This window comes from Nematolebias whitei, chromosome 18, assembly GCF_014905685.2.
Source record: "Nematolebias whitei isolate Nwh7 chromosome 18, NemWhi1, whole genome shotgun sequence".
Taxonomy (NCBI): domain Eukaryota; kingdom Metazoa; phylum Chordata; class Actinopteri; order Cyprinodontiformes; family Rivulidae; genus Nematolebias; species Nematolebias whitei.
In genome coordinates, this window is record NC_056515.1 from 15,342,050 (window position 1) to 15,358,946 (window position 16,897).

General features: G+C 43.5%; 1 protein-coding gene across 1 annotated transcript in view; it reads left to right on the plus strand.

The window, feature by feature from the left end:
* Positions 1-16,897, plus strand: part of c6 (complement component 6) — a 54,844-nt gene that overhangs the window by 9,760 nt on the left and 28,187 nt on the right. Inside the window, 5 exon segments of the mRNA XM_037691938.1 lie at positions 7,753-7,927; positions 11,331-11,475; positions 11,559-11,700; positions 15,061-15,199; positions 15,329-15,523. Of these exon segments, the coding sequence (XP_037547866.1) occupies positions 7,753-7,927; positions 11,331-11,475; positions 11,559-11,700; positions 15,061-15,199; positions 15,329-15,523 (796 nt within the window).

A 16,897-nucleotide genomic window follows, 5' to 3' on the forward strand; every position in this document is an offset into this window, starting at 1 on the left:
GTCAAGAGGTCTACAGTGTCAGGAGATCTTCAGTATCAGGAGGTCTTCAGTGTCAGGAGGTCTTTCGGTGTCAAGAGGTCTTTCAGTGTCAGGAGGTCTTCAGTGTCAGGAGGTCTTCAGTGTCAGGAGGTCTTTCAGTGTCAGGAGGTCTTCAGTGTCAGAAGGTCTTCAGTGTCAGGAGGTCTTCAGTGTCAGGAGGTCTTCAGTGTCAGAAGGAGGGTCTGAAATGTCTCAAAGTGGAAAAACTGAAACTAAAAAGAACTTTTTATTTTCACTCATATTTATTTTGTGAACTTTTTGCATCTTGGCCAAAAATGACAAACTGGTTGTGCGAGAAGTTCCTGAGTGTGAGGACATTTGGACACTTAAAGACAGTGAAGAAAGACAAGAATCCCACCCCCCCCCCCCCCCCCCACCCCCGAACCAGCTTAACGTCAGAACATCTGGATTGGGTCCCAGCAGCTGGGGAACTCCAGAACTCCTCTCTTCCCGTAACGAGCAGCAGCAGCTGGGTTATACAACAACTTCCTCTGCTCCAATGTTTTGTCGAACTCGGTTCTGTGAATGGGTTCTGATTGGTCGACAGCAGCTGCAGAACTTCTGCAGCATTTATATTGCGACCTGACCCAAAGCTCAGATTCAGACCTGCAGCGCAGAGACGACTCTTCTGCTCCAAGGAAACAGACCAACAGGTTTACTTTGACGTCTGAAGACCACATCTGCTCACGTGAGTCAGCTCGGTTTTTTATCAGCTCGAGATCACACCAGTATTTATTTATTTATTTGTTTATTTTTATTTATTAGTAAATTTATTTACAGCCACATCTCCAAATGAGTTGGGAAGTTGTGCTAAAATGTAATTAAAAACAAATGCAGTTATTTGCAAATGTCATAAACCCAGGTTCTATTCACAGTGGAACATAGTAAACATTTTCAACGCTTAAACTATGAAATTTGATTATTTTGGGGATGGGGGGGGGGGGGGGGTTAATTTGAATTTGATGGCAGTAAAACATCTGTAAAAAGTTGTTCCAGGAGCAATAGACGGCTGTAAAAATACACGTTGTGAATAAGAAACAGCTGAAGATTATTAATGAGGTTTATTATCAGCTGATCTGTTAGATGACTGATGTAAAAAGAGACTTCTTCTTTTGGCTTTTCCCTCTTCAGGGGTCACCACAGTGAGTCATCCTCCTCCATCTCACTCTGTCCTCTGCATCTTCTGTCCTCACTCCAGCTACCTCCATGTCCTCTCTAACTGCATCCATATATCTCCTCTTTGTCTTTTTCCTGAAGCTGCATTTCTAACATCCTTCTATCAATATACCCACTGTCCCCCCTCTGGACATGTCCAAACCATCTCAGTCTGGCCTCTCTAACTTTATCTCCCAGTTCTTCAACCTGTGCTGTACCTCTGATGATCTCATTCTTAATATTATCCATCCTTGTCACTCCTAATGAGAACCTCAACATGTTCATTTCTGCTACTTCCAGTTCTGTCTCCTGTCTTTTTGTCAATGCCACTGTCTCCAGACCATACAACGTAGCTGGTCTCACCACTGTCTTGTTAACTTTTCCTTTAACCTTTGATGACGCCCTTTTTGTCACAAATCACTCCTGAAACTTTTCTCCATCCATTCCATCCTGCCTGGACTCTATTTTTCACCTCTTTACCACACTACCCATTTTCCTGGACAATGGACCCCAAGTACTTGAAGTCCTGCACCTTTGTGACCTCTGCTCCTTGTAGCCTCACTCTTCCACCAGCCTCCCCCTCATTCACACACATGTACTCTGTCTTACTACGGCTGACTTTCATTCCTCTTCTTTCAAGTGCATACCTCCACCTCTCCAAGTTCTCTTCCACCTGTTCCCTGTTCTCACCACAGATCACGTCATCTGCAAACATCATAGTCCATGGGGATTCCTGCCTGACTTCATCTGTTAGTCGGTCCATCACCAGAGCAAACAAGAATGGGCTCAGAGCCGATCCTTGATGCTCTCCCACCTCCACCTTGAAGCTATCTGTCACTCCTACAGCACATCTCACCACTGTCCTGCTGTCCTCATACATAGGGCTGAGTACCGAACCGAGGTTCTTTTATGGCACCGACCGAACTGCACCGGTCGGTGTATGTATTGAAACGTCACTCTTCTTTCGGTGTCAAGTTTCGGTATTGGCTGTAACGTGTCACGTGGTTTCAGCATACAGGCAGGTAAAACACCAGACATATGACAGACTACACCCAGATTACACCCAGAGCTGTATAGAGCTGCCGTACCTAATCTATGTATAATTATGTCTATGGTGCTGGTGACGCCCACAGACGGGTTCACGTGTGCAGCGTGTGTTGTCGAACGGCTTCGACAACACACGCTGCAGAAAGTTGCTCCGTGTTTTTCTGCGAGGAGAGAGGAGTTCAGCAGCCTCCTCCTCTCAGCATTAAAGTCAGCCTGTGAGTAGAGCCTGAACGTCCTGGTTCATTATCTCCACGACCGGACTCTTCATCAAAGAACTCCAAGGACGTCTCTGTGTGCTTCAGCTGGTGAGTTTACGTTTGTTAGCGTAACTGCAGCTTAACACGTGCATCGCGGTGAAATAAATTATGATCCTTGTAACGCTAACTTTAAGATATTAGTGTGTAAATGTATTTTATCTACGTAGCTAGCTAAACTCAGAAGCTAACTAAAGATTGACACTAACATAAATCTTAGCTTGTAAAGCTGCTCATTTATCCAGTCAGCTGCTTAAACAGTTCACTAATGTTCACTGTTTATGTTCATGTTCTCCTCACAGGAGGTTCTGACCCTGATGTGAGGAGGACAAAAGAAAAGTGAGGTGGGGGCCACAGGACAGTCAGACTTTGTTGTTAAAAGTTTGCTGCTTTTTCTACAGTGGAGCTGCATGTTGGAGGTAAATTAAACTTTAAAGGATTTTGTTGACCAGTTGAACTTTTATCTCTCAGCCTAGATAATGTTTTTTGAGTAATAATAACACAACCATGTTATTGTTGATGTTTTGTTCTAATGTCAATTAGGGAGATGATCAGAGTCCTAAACCCCAGAGAACCACAGAGAAGATTCAGGCAGAGACACAGAGGTGCAGAAGTCTGCATCAACTCTAACCTCAGTGAATCCAGTGACCTGCTGGTGGAATGTGAGGGACAATATGTCAAACTGACAACGAGGTATCTGTGTGTGCAACAAGCATCATCTACAGCCTCAGAAGGAACATGTTCTACTGCTGGAGACACCATCAGCCAGGAGTGGGCTTGTTTGTGTCCAGAGAAAACAGACATGTTGATTTTTCTGAGGAAAAACTGTTCAGTGAAAAGGTCCTCAGTGTGTAGCAGTGAACATTAGACACTGACGTGTCACTAGTTTGTAACTGGTCTTTTTACCTGGAAATTATTTGTTTGTTTTTATGTAAGAAAACTGCTTGGAATAGAAAAATACCAAAGTTAAAAAATAAAACTCAATTTGTACTGTAATGTGTAATGTAATTTTATTCTTGTTAAAGTTAATAGTAATTACAAAATTGGTACCGAAAAAAGAACCGTCCAGGAACCGACACCTAAGTGAAGGTACCGACACTGGTACCGATACCGATTTTTCAGAAAGGTACCCAGCCCTACTCATACATGTCCTGTACCAGTCTAACATACTTCTCTGCCATTCCAGATTTTCTCATACAATACCACAACTCCTCCCTCAGCACCCTGTCATATGCTTTTTCTAAATTAACAAAGACACAATGGAGTTCTTTTGGACCCTCTCTGTACTTCTCCATCAGCATCCTCAAGGCAACTATTAGTTCAGTTCAGTTCAGTTTATTTATATAGCGCCAAATCACAACAAAGTTGTCTCAGGGCACTTTACAGGAACATTCACATAAAAGCCAATTAGTAAAGTTCTCTATCTAAGGAATCCAGCAGACAAGATGAATCTTGGCTTAGTTGCAGTCTCCCATCCTGAGCAAGCAAAGTGGCAACAGTGGAAAGAAAAAACTCCCTTTTAAAAGGAAGAAACCTCCAGCAGAACCAGGCTCATTAAAAGGCTTATTAAAAGAGACTGAATCTCTAAAGATGGGTACAGGTTCCACAGGCCGTATAAAACTATTGGCGACATTTCAGAATAAAGTCCCTGAATAAATTTCAGCATAAAGTTCCTGAATTTAATTTAATTAAATTTTTGACTTTAATCTCCACCATCTTCAGTTCATAATCTGATCAACAGATTAAAAGAATCTGCATAAATCTCTGAGCTCAAAGGAGGAGGCTGAAGGTTGAATGGTTGTGATCTTCGGGCCCTCAGGGGGCACTGCATTAAAACCAGGTCACTGTTCAAAAGCCTGCCTCTCTGATGGTATGGGTGCAGTGGTGGCCAATTTCCGTTACTCTGCTAACAGCTAACAACGGAACGTTTTTTTAATTTTTTTTGCAGGTTAGCATATACAGAGAGAGAGAGAGAGAGAGAGAGTCAGAGAGTTTCTTTATTGTCATTCGCACCTCATGTGGTACATGTGGTGGAGCGAAATTATGTACGCAGGGTCCCAGTTACATCCAACAATAAAATGTATAAGAAAAACAGTAATAACATCTAAGATATGAACTAAGCAAAACATCAACTAAATATACACTAAGCACTCATAACATAAAACATTGAACATCAGCACAAACATGAACATGAGTCTGTGAGCAGATGTGCACGCATGGACACATCAACATTGAAACAGATCAGCAGCAACATGAAACAGATCAGCAGCAACATGATATGGTTTTTCACAGTGATTATTCTAGTTAGAGATTCATGAGTCTAACAGCCTCAGGGTAGAAGCTGTTCCTCAGTCTAGTGGTTCTACACTTAATGCTCCTTAACCTCCTTCCTGAGGGGAGTGGGGCAAAAAGTGTGTGTGCTGGGTGGGTGGGGTCCTTCATGATGCAGGTGGCCCTCTTCCTGCATCTGGAGGTGTAGATGTCTGTGATGGTGGGGAGACTGATTCCAACAGATTTCTGTGCAGCCTTCACCACTCTCTGCAAAGCTTTTCTTTCTGCAGCTGTGCAGCCTCCATGCCACACATTGATGCTCGAGCACAGGATGCTCTCCACTGCACACCTGTAGAAGGAGGTGAGGACTGAGCTTCCCAGACCAGCTCGCCTCAGCCGTCTGAGGAAGTAGAGTCTCTGATGAGCTTTCTTGATCAGGCTGGTGGTGTTGTTGCTCCAGCTGAGGTTGTCATTCATGTGTACACCCAAGTACTTGTAGCTGGAGACCACTTCCACCGCAGATCCTCTTATGTTCAGGGGGGTGTAGGTGTTTTTGTTCCTTCTGAAGTCCACAATCATCTCCTTTGTCTTCTTCACATTGATGTGAAGGTTATTCTCTCTGCACCAGCTCTCCAGGTGTTCCACCTCTTGCCTGTAGCTGGACTCATCATTGTTTGTGATGCATCCCACCACCGCTGTATCATCTGCAAACTTTACAATGTGACAGCCTGGATGGGTAGCTGCACAATCATATGTGACCAGAGTAAACAGAAGGGGGCTCAACACACATCCCTGAGGAGAGCCAGTGCTGAGGGTTATGGTGGAGGAGGGGAGGTTGTGGATCCTCACTAACTGTGGTCTGTTTGTTAAAAAGTCTAGTACCCAGTTGCAGATGGAGGGGCTTAGTCCTAGTGTGGATAGTTTGTCCATCAGGGTTTGGGGGATCATGGTGTTGAAGGCAGATGTGAAGTCCACAAAGAGCATACGGACGTAAGAGTTTTTCTGCTCCAGGTGGTTGAGTGCAGTGTGGACCACAGAGGAGATTGCATCCTCTGTTGATCGGTTCTCACGGTATGCATACTGATGAGGGTCCTCGTTGATGTTTATGGTTGTTTTGATGTGAGTCATGACCAGTTTTTCGAAGCATTTAGCGACTATCGGGGTGAGGGCCACTGGCCGATAGTCATTCAGACCAGTCACTGTAGAGCTTTTTGGGACTGGGATGATGGTGGCAGTCTTCAGGCAGGTGGGAACTGTCTCCAGTGTAAGTGAGGTGTTAAAGATGTCTGCCAGCACCTCACAGAGCTGATCAGCACATTCCTTCAACACTTTTCCGGGGATGTTGTCTGGGCCAGTTGCTTTGTGCGGATTAATCCTCCTGAAGGTACTCCTTACTTCTGCTGAGGTCACGCTGAGATGCTCTTCATCCGGTGGCGAGTACACTCCGGTACACTAACTTTGTAAACTGTTAGCAGAATTAGGTTCTGCTAAATTTGGTTTTGCTAACTAAGTCTGCTAAAAAAATCACAAGGTTGTTCCTGTCTGTTGTGGTCGTGTCTTGAAGAGTCTATTTGGCATCCTATTGGCTGACTATGTGTACACGTGACAAGACGTGATTGGTTGACACAGATTCAACTGGAAGGAGATGAAGATGTGTGACGCAAACAGAGTGACAGTTGTCTTAGCGGTTAGCAGTTCAGCGTGGAGATGTGCATCAATTAAAATTCCCAGGTATTTGTAAGAATCCACAAACTCAATAGGAACATCATGCATGGATGAGATAGGAGGAAGAGCTGCTGGCACCAACTTTCTGTTTGAAAACAACATCCCCTTGGTTTTATCAGCATTTAGCACCAATTTGAGATGTAACAAAACTGACTGGATGATGTCAAATGCAGACTGTGGTAGCTGGAAAACTTTAGCAACTGTGTTAGCTCAACAATAAACTACTGTAGCATCAGCAAAGAGATGCAAGGAGGCACCAGGAATGTTTTGATCTACATTTTTCATATAAATGGTCAAAAGAGTGTGTCCTAAAACTGAGCCTTGTGGCACACCATGGCCATTAAATAGCTCTCCTCTTGTTTGTGTGGGGTTTTTCTGGGTACTCGTTTCCTCCCACAGTCCCAAAACATGCATGTTAGGCTGCCTTCAGGTCCAGGGCTCCCTTGCAAAAGAGATATGTGACCTCAATGGTATTTCCCTGATTTAAAAACGTTAATAAATATTAATAAATATAGGTTAGCTAAGCTAACTTTTTGGTTAACTGTGCTTACCACTATATAGGGAATCATTAGTGCCTCTGGCATGGGCAACTTACACACCTGGGAAGACTCCATCAATGCCAAAACACATCTACAGGTTTTAGAACAACATCTGCTCCCATCCAGGACTGTGAAACAGCTAGAATCCTCCACCAGACCAGAATCTGACACACCACCTCCAAAACCTCTAACAACTGGTCTCCTCAGGTCCTCCAGAACCTCCAACAACTGGTTCCTCAGATTCTTCAGAACCTCAAACAACTGGTCTCCTCATTTTCTCCAGAACCTCCAACAACTGGTCTTCTCAGTTCCTCCAGAACCTCCAACAACTGGTCTCCTCAGGTCCTCCAGAACCTCCAACAACTGGTCTCCTCAGGTCCTCCAGAACCTCCAACATCTGGTCTCCTCAGGTCCTGGATGTTTACAGTCTGTTGTTAAAGAAGAGGAGATGTTTAAGAGGAAACATGGACCTGGAACAAATTTAAAGAGATGTGTTGCTGCAGATTCAAATTTTCTTCTTCTTTTTTTTTCCCCCTAAAACTGGTCCAGTTTCTCAATTTACATTTCCCACAATGTTCCAGCTGTTTGGGGTTTGTGTTTGGACCTTTCAAAGTTAAATTGTTTGTTGAATCGTATCAGATGTATCAGTTGATCATGACCTGAAATGATGATGATTCTTTCCAGAGGAAGTGGAAACAGCTCCTGATGGCTCTTTCCAGCAGCTTCAAGCTGCTGCTGCTCCTCTGCTGCATCTCAGCCAGCCTGGCCTGTTTCTGTGATCGGTACCCCTGGAGCTCCTGGTCCGCCTGCACCAGAACCTGCAACTACGGGACTCAGAGCAGAAGCAGGTGAGACAATTTGCTGCTGAACTCCAAATTAAATATTTCACCTGCTGATGCCAGAAAGTTCTTGTCTCCATCAGAGATGTGTCCTTTTTTCTGACAGGAGTGTTCGATACGAGGAGTATTACTGGCAGAACAGCTGTCTCCAGCTGTGCGACCATCATGACACCAGAGCTTGTAATGAGCAGGCGTGTCCCATTAACTGCCTGCTGTCAGAGTTCAGCTCGTGGTCCGACTGTTCGCCCTGCGCCAAGAAGCAGGTGAGGAGCTCACTCTCTGCACAATACACACATTCACATGATGGGGATCTTTGGAAACATCCCATTTAGTTTCCAAACCTTTGGACAGCTGGGACAAAACTATCAAGTCAAAAGTACTAGTTGGTCACATAAAATTCAGAGGAGGTTGCAAACATCATTTGAAGACCACGAGGAGGGAAATGTGTCAGGAGACAGAGGGAGAAGAGGAAAGTGAAGAATGTAGGACTATGGGTTGCAACTCTAAATGTGGGGACAATGACAGGCAAAGGTAGAGAGCTGGCTGACATGATGCAGAGAAGGAAGGTAGATGTTTTATGTGTCCAAGAGACCAAGTGGAAGGGCAGCAAGGCTCACAGCATTGGAGCAGGGGTTCAAACTGTTTTACCATGGTGTGGATAGAAAGAGAAATGGAGTAGGGGTGGTCCTGAAGAAGGAGTTGGCAAAGAATGTAGTAGAGGTGAAAAGAGTGTCAGATAGGGTGATGTTTCTGAAGGTAGAAGTAGAAGGTCTGATGCTAAACATCGTCAGTGGTTATGCACCACAGGTTGGATGTGATGAGGAGGAGAAAGATACATTTTGGAAAGATCTGGATGAAGTGATAGAGTGTATTCCCAGGGAGGAGAGTGTGGTGATCTGAGCAGACCTGAATGGGCATGTTGGTGAAGGAAACAGAGGGGATGAGGAAGTGATGGGTAGGTTTGGTGACAAGGAAAGAAACCAGGAAGGCCAGATGGTGGTGGATTTTGCCAAGAGAATGGAAATGGCTATAGTCAATACCTATTTCCAAAAGAGGGAGGAATATAAAGTGACCTATAAGAGTGAAATAAGGAGTACGCAGGTCGACTACATTCTGTGTAGAAGATGAAATCTGAGGGAGGTTGGAGACTGTAAGGTTGTGGCATGGGAGAGAATGGCCAGACAGCATCTAATGGTTGTGTGTAGAATGACTGTTGTTGTGAAGAAGAGAAAGAGTAAAATCAGAGAAGAAGACCAAATAGTGGAAGCTGAAGAAGGAAGAATGTTGTGAGAAAGTCAGAGAAGAGCTGTTAAAGGCTCTGGGTAGTAAGAAAGAGCTTCCAAATGACTAGGTTACTACAGCAACAGTAATTAGAGGGACAGGTAGGAAGGTACTTGGTGTGTCATCTGGACAGAGATTGGATGATAAGGAAACCTGGTGGTGGAATAGTGAAGTGAAGGATGCCATTCAAAGAAAGAGACTAGCCAAGAAGAAATATGACGGTGAGAGGACTGAAGAGAGGAGACAGGAATATAAGGAGATGGGACGTAGAGCAAAGAGGGAAGTAGCTAAGGCAAAGCAGAGGGTGTACGATGAGTTGTATGGGAGACTGGACACTAAACAGGGCGAAAAGGACTTGTACCGATTGGCAAGACAGAGGGATCAGGCTGGAAAGGATGTGCAGCATGTTAGGCTTGTTAAAGATAGGAATGGTAATGTTCTAACAAGTGAGGAGAGTGTGATGAAAAGATGGAAGGAGAACTTTGAGGAGTTAACAAATGAAGAGAATGAAAGAGAAAGAAGAGTAGAGGCCATAGAAACTGTAGACCAGGAAGTGGGAAAGATTAGTGAGGGTGAAGTCCGGAAAGCTCTGAAAAGAATGAAGAAGGGGAAGGTAGTAGGACCTGATGACATACCAGCGGAGGTTTGGAAATATCTTGGAGAGATGGCATTGAGGTTTTTGACTCAAATACTCAATGGCATGTTTAAGGGTAAGAAACTGAGGAACGGATGAGAAATGGATCTTGTTGAGGAAAATGATCATATCTACTTCTTGGGCAGTATGTGTGAGCATTCTGGACAAGTCTCCTGCAGTGGAGAACATGCTTGGTGGGTGTAGAGAAAGTGAGATATGTCAGCAAAGGATAAGACTTGTGGTGGTTCCACAACCAGCAGCAGGGTGCTCAGACATAATGGCTGCTGAAAGTTCCTGGTACCTCTGCAGCTGTTTCTTGATGGACATGGAGCTGTGACATTATGTTTTGTGCCTCTTCCTCAGCAAAAAGCTCCTCCAGTGGAGAATTTCTGGACAGATTGCAGGGAGGCGGTTCCTAAACAAACAACAGGTCATCAGTATTATCACTAAAAAAGGGATCATTAAAGGCATGATCATTAAGTTTGAGAACCTATATAATTTCAGCTATCATACACTTACACTCTACTTACACACCAATTAGGTGGTGCGTACTTGGTATTGATGGTTTCACCATGTTCTTTCAAACATAAACAAACTTGTACTGTCACTCTTACTGTAACGTTAGCTTAGGGTGGACTATTAATTAGCTTAGCTCTATCATTGTCTAACAAAATTAAATGTTGGTGATTCCACATCTGAAAAGTGATGCAACTTTTTCACAATATATGCTATAACAGTTCTGTGGCACTCTTCATTCAATTAGTTTCAACGTCTTTCCCTTGGAGGCTTTGGTGAATGGAGGAGCACATCGCAGATTCTGCTCAACTGTGGCTAACATTATTAGCAATTTCAGCTCATTTGTCTATTAAAATATAGATGAGCTAACGTTGGAATGGTATTTACATTTGAGTTGACCTACCGCTTTGTTGCGTATAACTTGTTAACTGCCTTAATGTTGGTAAAAGACGTAGTTTATAGTTTTACTTACCTGATTCTGACTGCAGTGGGTTGATAGGCTGAGGGTCGGAGTCGGAGGAAGAGGAAAAGGTAGCGGAGGTAAGCTGGCGCAGCGCGTCAAAGACAGGGCACTCTGTTGCTTCTACATGATGATCCCAGAAGTGTTGGTCGTGCACCCTCCTTTGCATGAAATACAATTTTTGAAAGTGCTGCACTGAACCGACTGGTCGTTTATTTTATTAAAGTTAAGCCACACTTTCGATCGCGGCCGCTCAGTGTCCATGGATGCGCACACACTTCCTGTGGATTCTTCTTTGTTGATGTTCAGTAGGCGGCTTCTTTTTCCGGTCGGCGTACTGGGCATCAAAAATAGGAATCGAAAATAAAAAAATTGAACGATTCTGGGATAATCAGAATGTTAGTCCCAGTTCCAGTCAATTCTTGAGACTCAATGCCCAACCCTACCCTCAACATCGTATCTTACACAACAATTGTTGACTGCACAAAGTCACCGTGAGGGTGTCAATGGCCTGTGGGCCACACTTTGAACAGCCCTGAGTTAACTCAAGGTCTCTGGTTTTTGCCATAGTTTCGGACCCGGTCTGTTGTGACCCCATCTCAGTTTGGTGGTTCTGCCTGCAGTGAGGAGCTAACAGATGAGAGGCCCTGCTACCCATCCAAGCAGTGCCAGTTGCCCCCCATCGACTGCAGGGATGACTTCAGGTGTGAGAACGGTGAGCAGTTCTTCTCGTACAGCACAGAACAAAACCTTTCTGTCATTCCTAGTTTGATTTTAGGAGAGTTCCCCATGTTTCAGGGCGCTGCATCAACTCAACGCTGACGTGCAACAAGCAGAACGACTGCAGCGATAACTCTGACGAGAAGGACTGCGGGGCCTTCAGGACCGTCTGTCCTGCCGACAAGAGAGTGGCCCCCGGGGCCAACCTGGTGGGAAACGGGTAAAGTTCAGGTTCCCTGGAGAAGTCCTGTGAGCACAGAAGGGCTTTGCTTTACTTAAGAAGCTAAAACCGAGATAGTAAATCTTAACGAGGAGGAACAGTAGCTAAAAGATAAAGTATCAAAAGGCAATCTAAAAAAGTTAAATCTGGTCCTTTGGACATTCAAAAAACAAAACAAAGCAAAACAACAACAAAAAATGTAGAAACATTTTGTCTTTCATTCGAAAAACTTCCTCAGTCTGAGGTGCTGTATTCAGCTCAGTCTCTTAAATAGCACCTTCTCAGAGTGGATCAACCAGTTTGTTGCTGACAACTAAAATCATCTGCTCACATGATCAAGAAGGACCATCAGCCTAACAATGGATCATTAGCACACTGATGGCTGTTTACTATTCACAGGGGGCTGAGTGATACTAGCAATAACAGCATTGTAAGAGGGGGACAGTTGAACACGGAGGCCTCCACCCCTGTTTAATGATGGATGATTTCTTTTCACAAAGATGGCCTCCTTTACTACTCTCTCAAACAATCGTTCCTTTCCATCCAGGATGTGAAAATCTTCATCCCTGAAAGAGTGACCGCTGGCCTGGAGATGAGTGTAGACCGCAGAGTCCTGACCTGATTGTGTTGTTCTTCTGTGCTGGGCCATCCTTTTGGCCAGTGGCTGTTTAGTTTCCCCGATGTAAGACTGATCACAGCCCTCCTGAAACTGAACAACATACACAATATTACTTTGTTTGTACCGGGGGACTGGATCTTTGAGATGAACCAGTCTTTGCCGTAATGTATTTTGGGGTTTAAAAGCCACTTGGACGTTGTATTTAGAAAATAAATGTCTCAGTTTCTCTGATACTCCCTCAACATATGGAATGACCACTGGTCTGGGTCTGGGTTCCTCCTTTTCACCTGATGGCTGACTGGAGTCCTGTTTGGGTTTCTTCTCTGCTTTCAGGAAGGCCCAGTTAGGATATCCACATTGCTCTAGAGCCTGTCTTGTGTGGGATTTCTCCTTCTGCCTGGCTCCCGAGCTAGTGGGGACGCTGTCTGCTCTGTGATACAGAGTCCTGATGACTCCTAACTTGTGCTCCAAAGGGTGATGGGAGTCAAACTGCAAATACTGGTCTGTGTGGGTGGGTTTGCAGTACACCTCAGTTTGCAAATGTCCTCTATCAGAGACTGAGACCTCACAGTCCAAGGAAGCCAACCTGCCATTTTTTACATATTCTTGTGTGAACTTGATGTATTTATCCACAGAGTTGATGTGGTCAGTAAAGTGTTGGACTTCCTGAGATTTAATTTTAACCCAGCTGTCGTCAACACACCTGAACCAATGACTTGGTGGTGTCCCTGAAAAGGACGTCAAGGCTCTCTTTCCTACCTCCTCCATGTACAGGTTCGCAACAATAGGAGATCCAGTCCCTCGGCACAAACAGAGTAATATTATAATATCTTTAGACTTGCTTATCCTTAACTTTGCTTTATGTATTTTATATTCTTTATGCATTTTATATTCTTTATGTAATTTATTCCTGTTGATCTTTGTTCTTACTGTAAAGTGTCCTTGGCTGTCATGGAAGGCGCTTTTCAAATAAAATGATTATTATTATTATTATTAATATTGTGTATGCTGTTCAGTGTCAGGAGGGCTGTGATCAGTCTTACATCAGGGAAACTAAACAGCCACTTGCCAAAAGGATGGTCCAGCACAGAAGAGCAACATCATCAGGCCAGGACTCTGCGGTCTACACTCATCTCCAGGCCAGCGGTCACTCGTTCAGGGATGAAGATGTTCACATCCTGGATAGAGAGGAACGATGGTCTGAGAGAGGAGTAAAGGAGGCCATCTTTGTGAAAAGAAATCGTCCATCATTCCATGTTCAACTGTCCCCCTCTTACAATGCTTTTATTGCTAGTATCACTCAGCCCCCTGTGAATAGTAAACCGCCATCAGTGTGCTAATGATCCATCGTTAGGCTGATGGTCCTTCTTGAGCATGTGAGCAGCTGGTTTTGGTTGTCAGCAACAAACTGGTTGATCCACTCTGAGAAGGTGCTATTTAAGAGACTGAGCTGAATACAGCTCCTCAGACTGAGGAAGTCTTTCGGATGAAAGACGAAACGTTTCTACATTTTTTGTTGTTGTTTTGCTTTGTTTTGTTTTTTGAATGTCCAGAGGACCAGATTTAACTTTTTAGATTTTGCTCCTGGATTATTGAGTATGCATCAGGATATCAAAAGGCATGCTAAAAGTAGCAAATGGTTAGCTGAAAGTTATTAAAGAAAGCTATATGAAAAGGCTAACAAAGTATTCATAAATTTTTTAAAAGTTGAAAGTAGCAACTTGACAGTAACACTTTAGTTATTCACCAAATGTACTGTACAGTATAACAAAAATTAGCTGAAAGGTAAAATATCAAAAGGTTAGCTTAACTTCAAAGGTAGTAAAATGGTAGCTGAAAATAATAAAAAGTAGAAAAACAGCAACTAAAAATCACAAATATCAAAACATCTGTTATAAGTTGCTAAACACTAGCTATAAGCTTCAAAAGGTTAGCCAAAAGCTAACATAGTAAAATGTTATGTTTTGATGTTTATTTGTCATATTCAGGTTACCACAAGGTCAACAATGCAATGAAATGTTCAGGATAAGGAGAACCGATTTGACTCGCTAAAAATAAGGAACAAACAAGAAATACTAAAACATGCAATAAGGGTACAAAATAAAGTACCAAAAGTGAAAAAGAAATATAATACTTACAAGGTCCAAAAGAAAAATAGTAAACAACAACATGGTAGAATGTAGCGGTGTAAGTAGGATGAATTTGTATGAAAAAGTGTTTCACAGGTAGTAATATAAGCTTAAATGTGCAATGCACTTATTGCACATAACTAACATATACTACAAAGGTTGTGTAACAGATTATTTCACCGGTAGTGAGTAACATTGGGATTAATTGAATTATGATGGTAAGGTAATGACATACATGGTATATGGCTATAAGTAGTCAGCCTTTTACTTTTAAAGTTATGTCAAAAATGAAACAAAGTTTTTGCAGGAATTAAAGGGGGAAATGGTGTAAATAAAGCTAAATATTAAAGTATAAAAGTTAAAAATGGCAACTCCCACCTCCTGAATCAGCTGAATGTTGTGATATATGAGAACAGCTAAGAATACAGAAGTATCTGTAATTAAATGGTAAAAACCGAATGGTAAAATAAAAACAGCTGACTCAGCATACAGACAGTTTTGTCCTTAAGAGTCCGTAAATGCCGTCACTTCTAACTTTACATAAATAAACACATCTGAACCCAAAGCATCATGTCTGCTAGCTGTCATAATAATCTGGATCCATGTTTATAGTTTCGATGGTCTGGCGGAGGAGCAGAGGGGAGAGGTGCTGGACAACATGTTCATGGGAGGAAGCTGCACCATCAGGAGACCAGAAAGCACGTTACTCTACCACAGGGTTCCTAACAACTTCAAGACCTTTGACATCAAGGTCTCTGGTTTGACTGATTATAGAAGCATCCAGTTAGAACTCAATTTTGTTTCTTCATTATCTGTTTTAGCTGTTTGTACCATTTTTGCTGCCATAGATATCAGTTTCTATGGTGACTTTGTGTTGAAGGTTGGCGTGTTGGAGGACTTCAGCAACGAGCCTCAGCTGCTGCACTCTGAGTCCGTCAGCGTGAAGAAGTCCGGTTCATCCAATCATTTCAGCGGCCCAAATGGAGACTTTCTGTTCCTTTTGTTTGCATTGTTCAGCTCTCGGCAATCAGGTGTCACCTCCAACTCAGCTGCTTTTGAAGCGTCAAAGAAAAAGGTGATGATTCCCAAGTTTAATGAATTATTAAAAGTGCTGTACACGGTTTAGACTGTACGTCTGAGCAGCTTCATAATTAGTGTCAATGTAAAAAATGAGGACACATAAGATCTGGTTTAATAAAGCCACATTATTCATGTGAATAAACGCAATGACTATTCAGCTATTTACTCTCACTAGGGTCCTCGAGGGGTCATGGGAGTGTGCTGAACCAGTCTATATGTGCTTTGTGGACTTGGAGAAGGGGGTCGACCGTGTTCTTCGAGGTACACTGTGGAGGATGGGATTGGGGGTCTGCTGCTACAGACCATTCAGTCCCTTTACAAGCCGTGCAAGAGTTTGGTTTTCATTGCCGGCAGTAAGTTGGACCTGTTCAGAGTGGGAGTTGGACTCAACCAGGGCTACCCATTGTCACCGGTTTTCTTCACAACTTTATAGACAGTATTTTTCAGTGCAGCCAGGGGGCAGAGGGAGTCTGGTTCGGTGGACTCAGGATTCCTTCTCTGCCATTTACGGATGATATGGTCCTGTTGGCATCATTGTGTCATGATCTTCAGCTCTCACTGGAGCAGTTTGCAGCTGAGATGAGGATCAGCACCTCCAAATCTCAGGCTTTGTTATGAGTGAGGGAAGAATGGAGAGCGAGATCAACAGACGGTACGGTGCAGCTTCTGCAGTATTGTGGACTCTGTGCCAGTCCGTTGTGGTGAAGAGTACGCTAAGCTGCAAGGAGAAGTTCTCTATTGACCTCTTTGTCTACATTCCTACCCTCACCTCTGGTCATGAACAAAAAGAACAAATGAAAAAAAAAACAGATCTTAGATCCAGGAGGTCTAAATGAGTAATCTCACCAGGGTAGCTAGTTTCTCCCTTCAAGACGGGATAAGAAGTACAGTTCTCCTGGAGAGACTCGGAGTAGAACCACTGCTCCTCCACATCAAGGGTAGCAAGTTGAGGAGGTTCAGACATTTGGTAACGATGGACCCTGGACCATGCATCTAGGGATGCATGTTGAATTGGAAGAAGACTGGAAGAAGACCCTTGGGAAGACCCAGAAATCACTAGAGAGGTTATGTCACTCTGCTGGCCTGGAAATGCCTCACAGTTCAACTGGAGAGTGTTACCAGGCAGAGGGAGGACTGGGTTTCTCTCCTGGACCATTGGCCTCCCCAACTCAACCACAGATAAGTAGTAGAAGATGGATATGTTCACTAAAATTTTCACAAAATTTGCTCAAGATCTGTAGACCAGTTATGTTGTTGCTAAGATGGTAAAAGAGACCATCTTAGCACCAACATAACTGGTTTGTTCCACTTTGGAGGAAGCTGTTGGGGGAAGAATCAGTTTTGTGTTGTGTTTCCTTGACTGATGAAG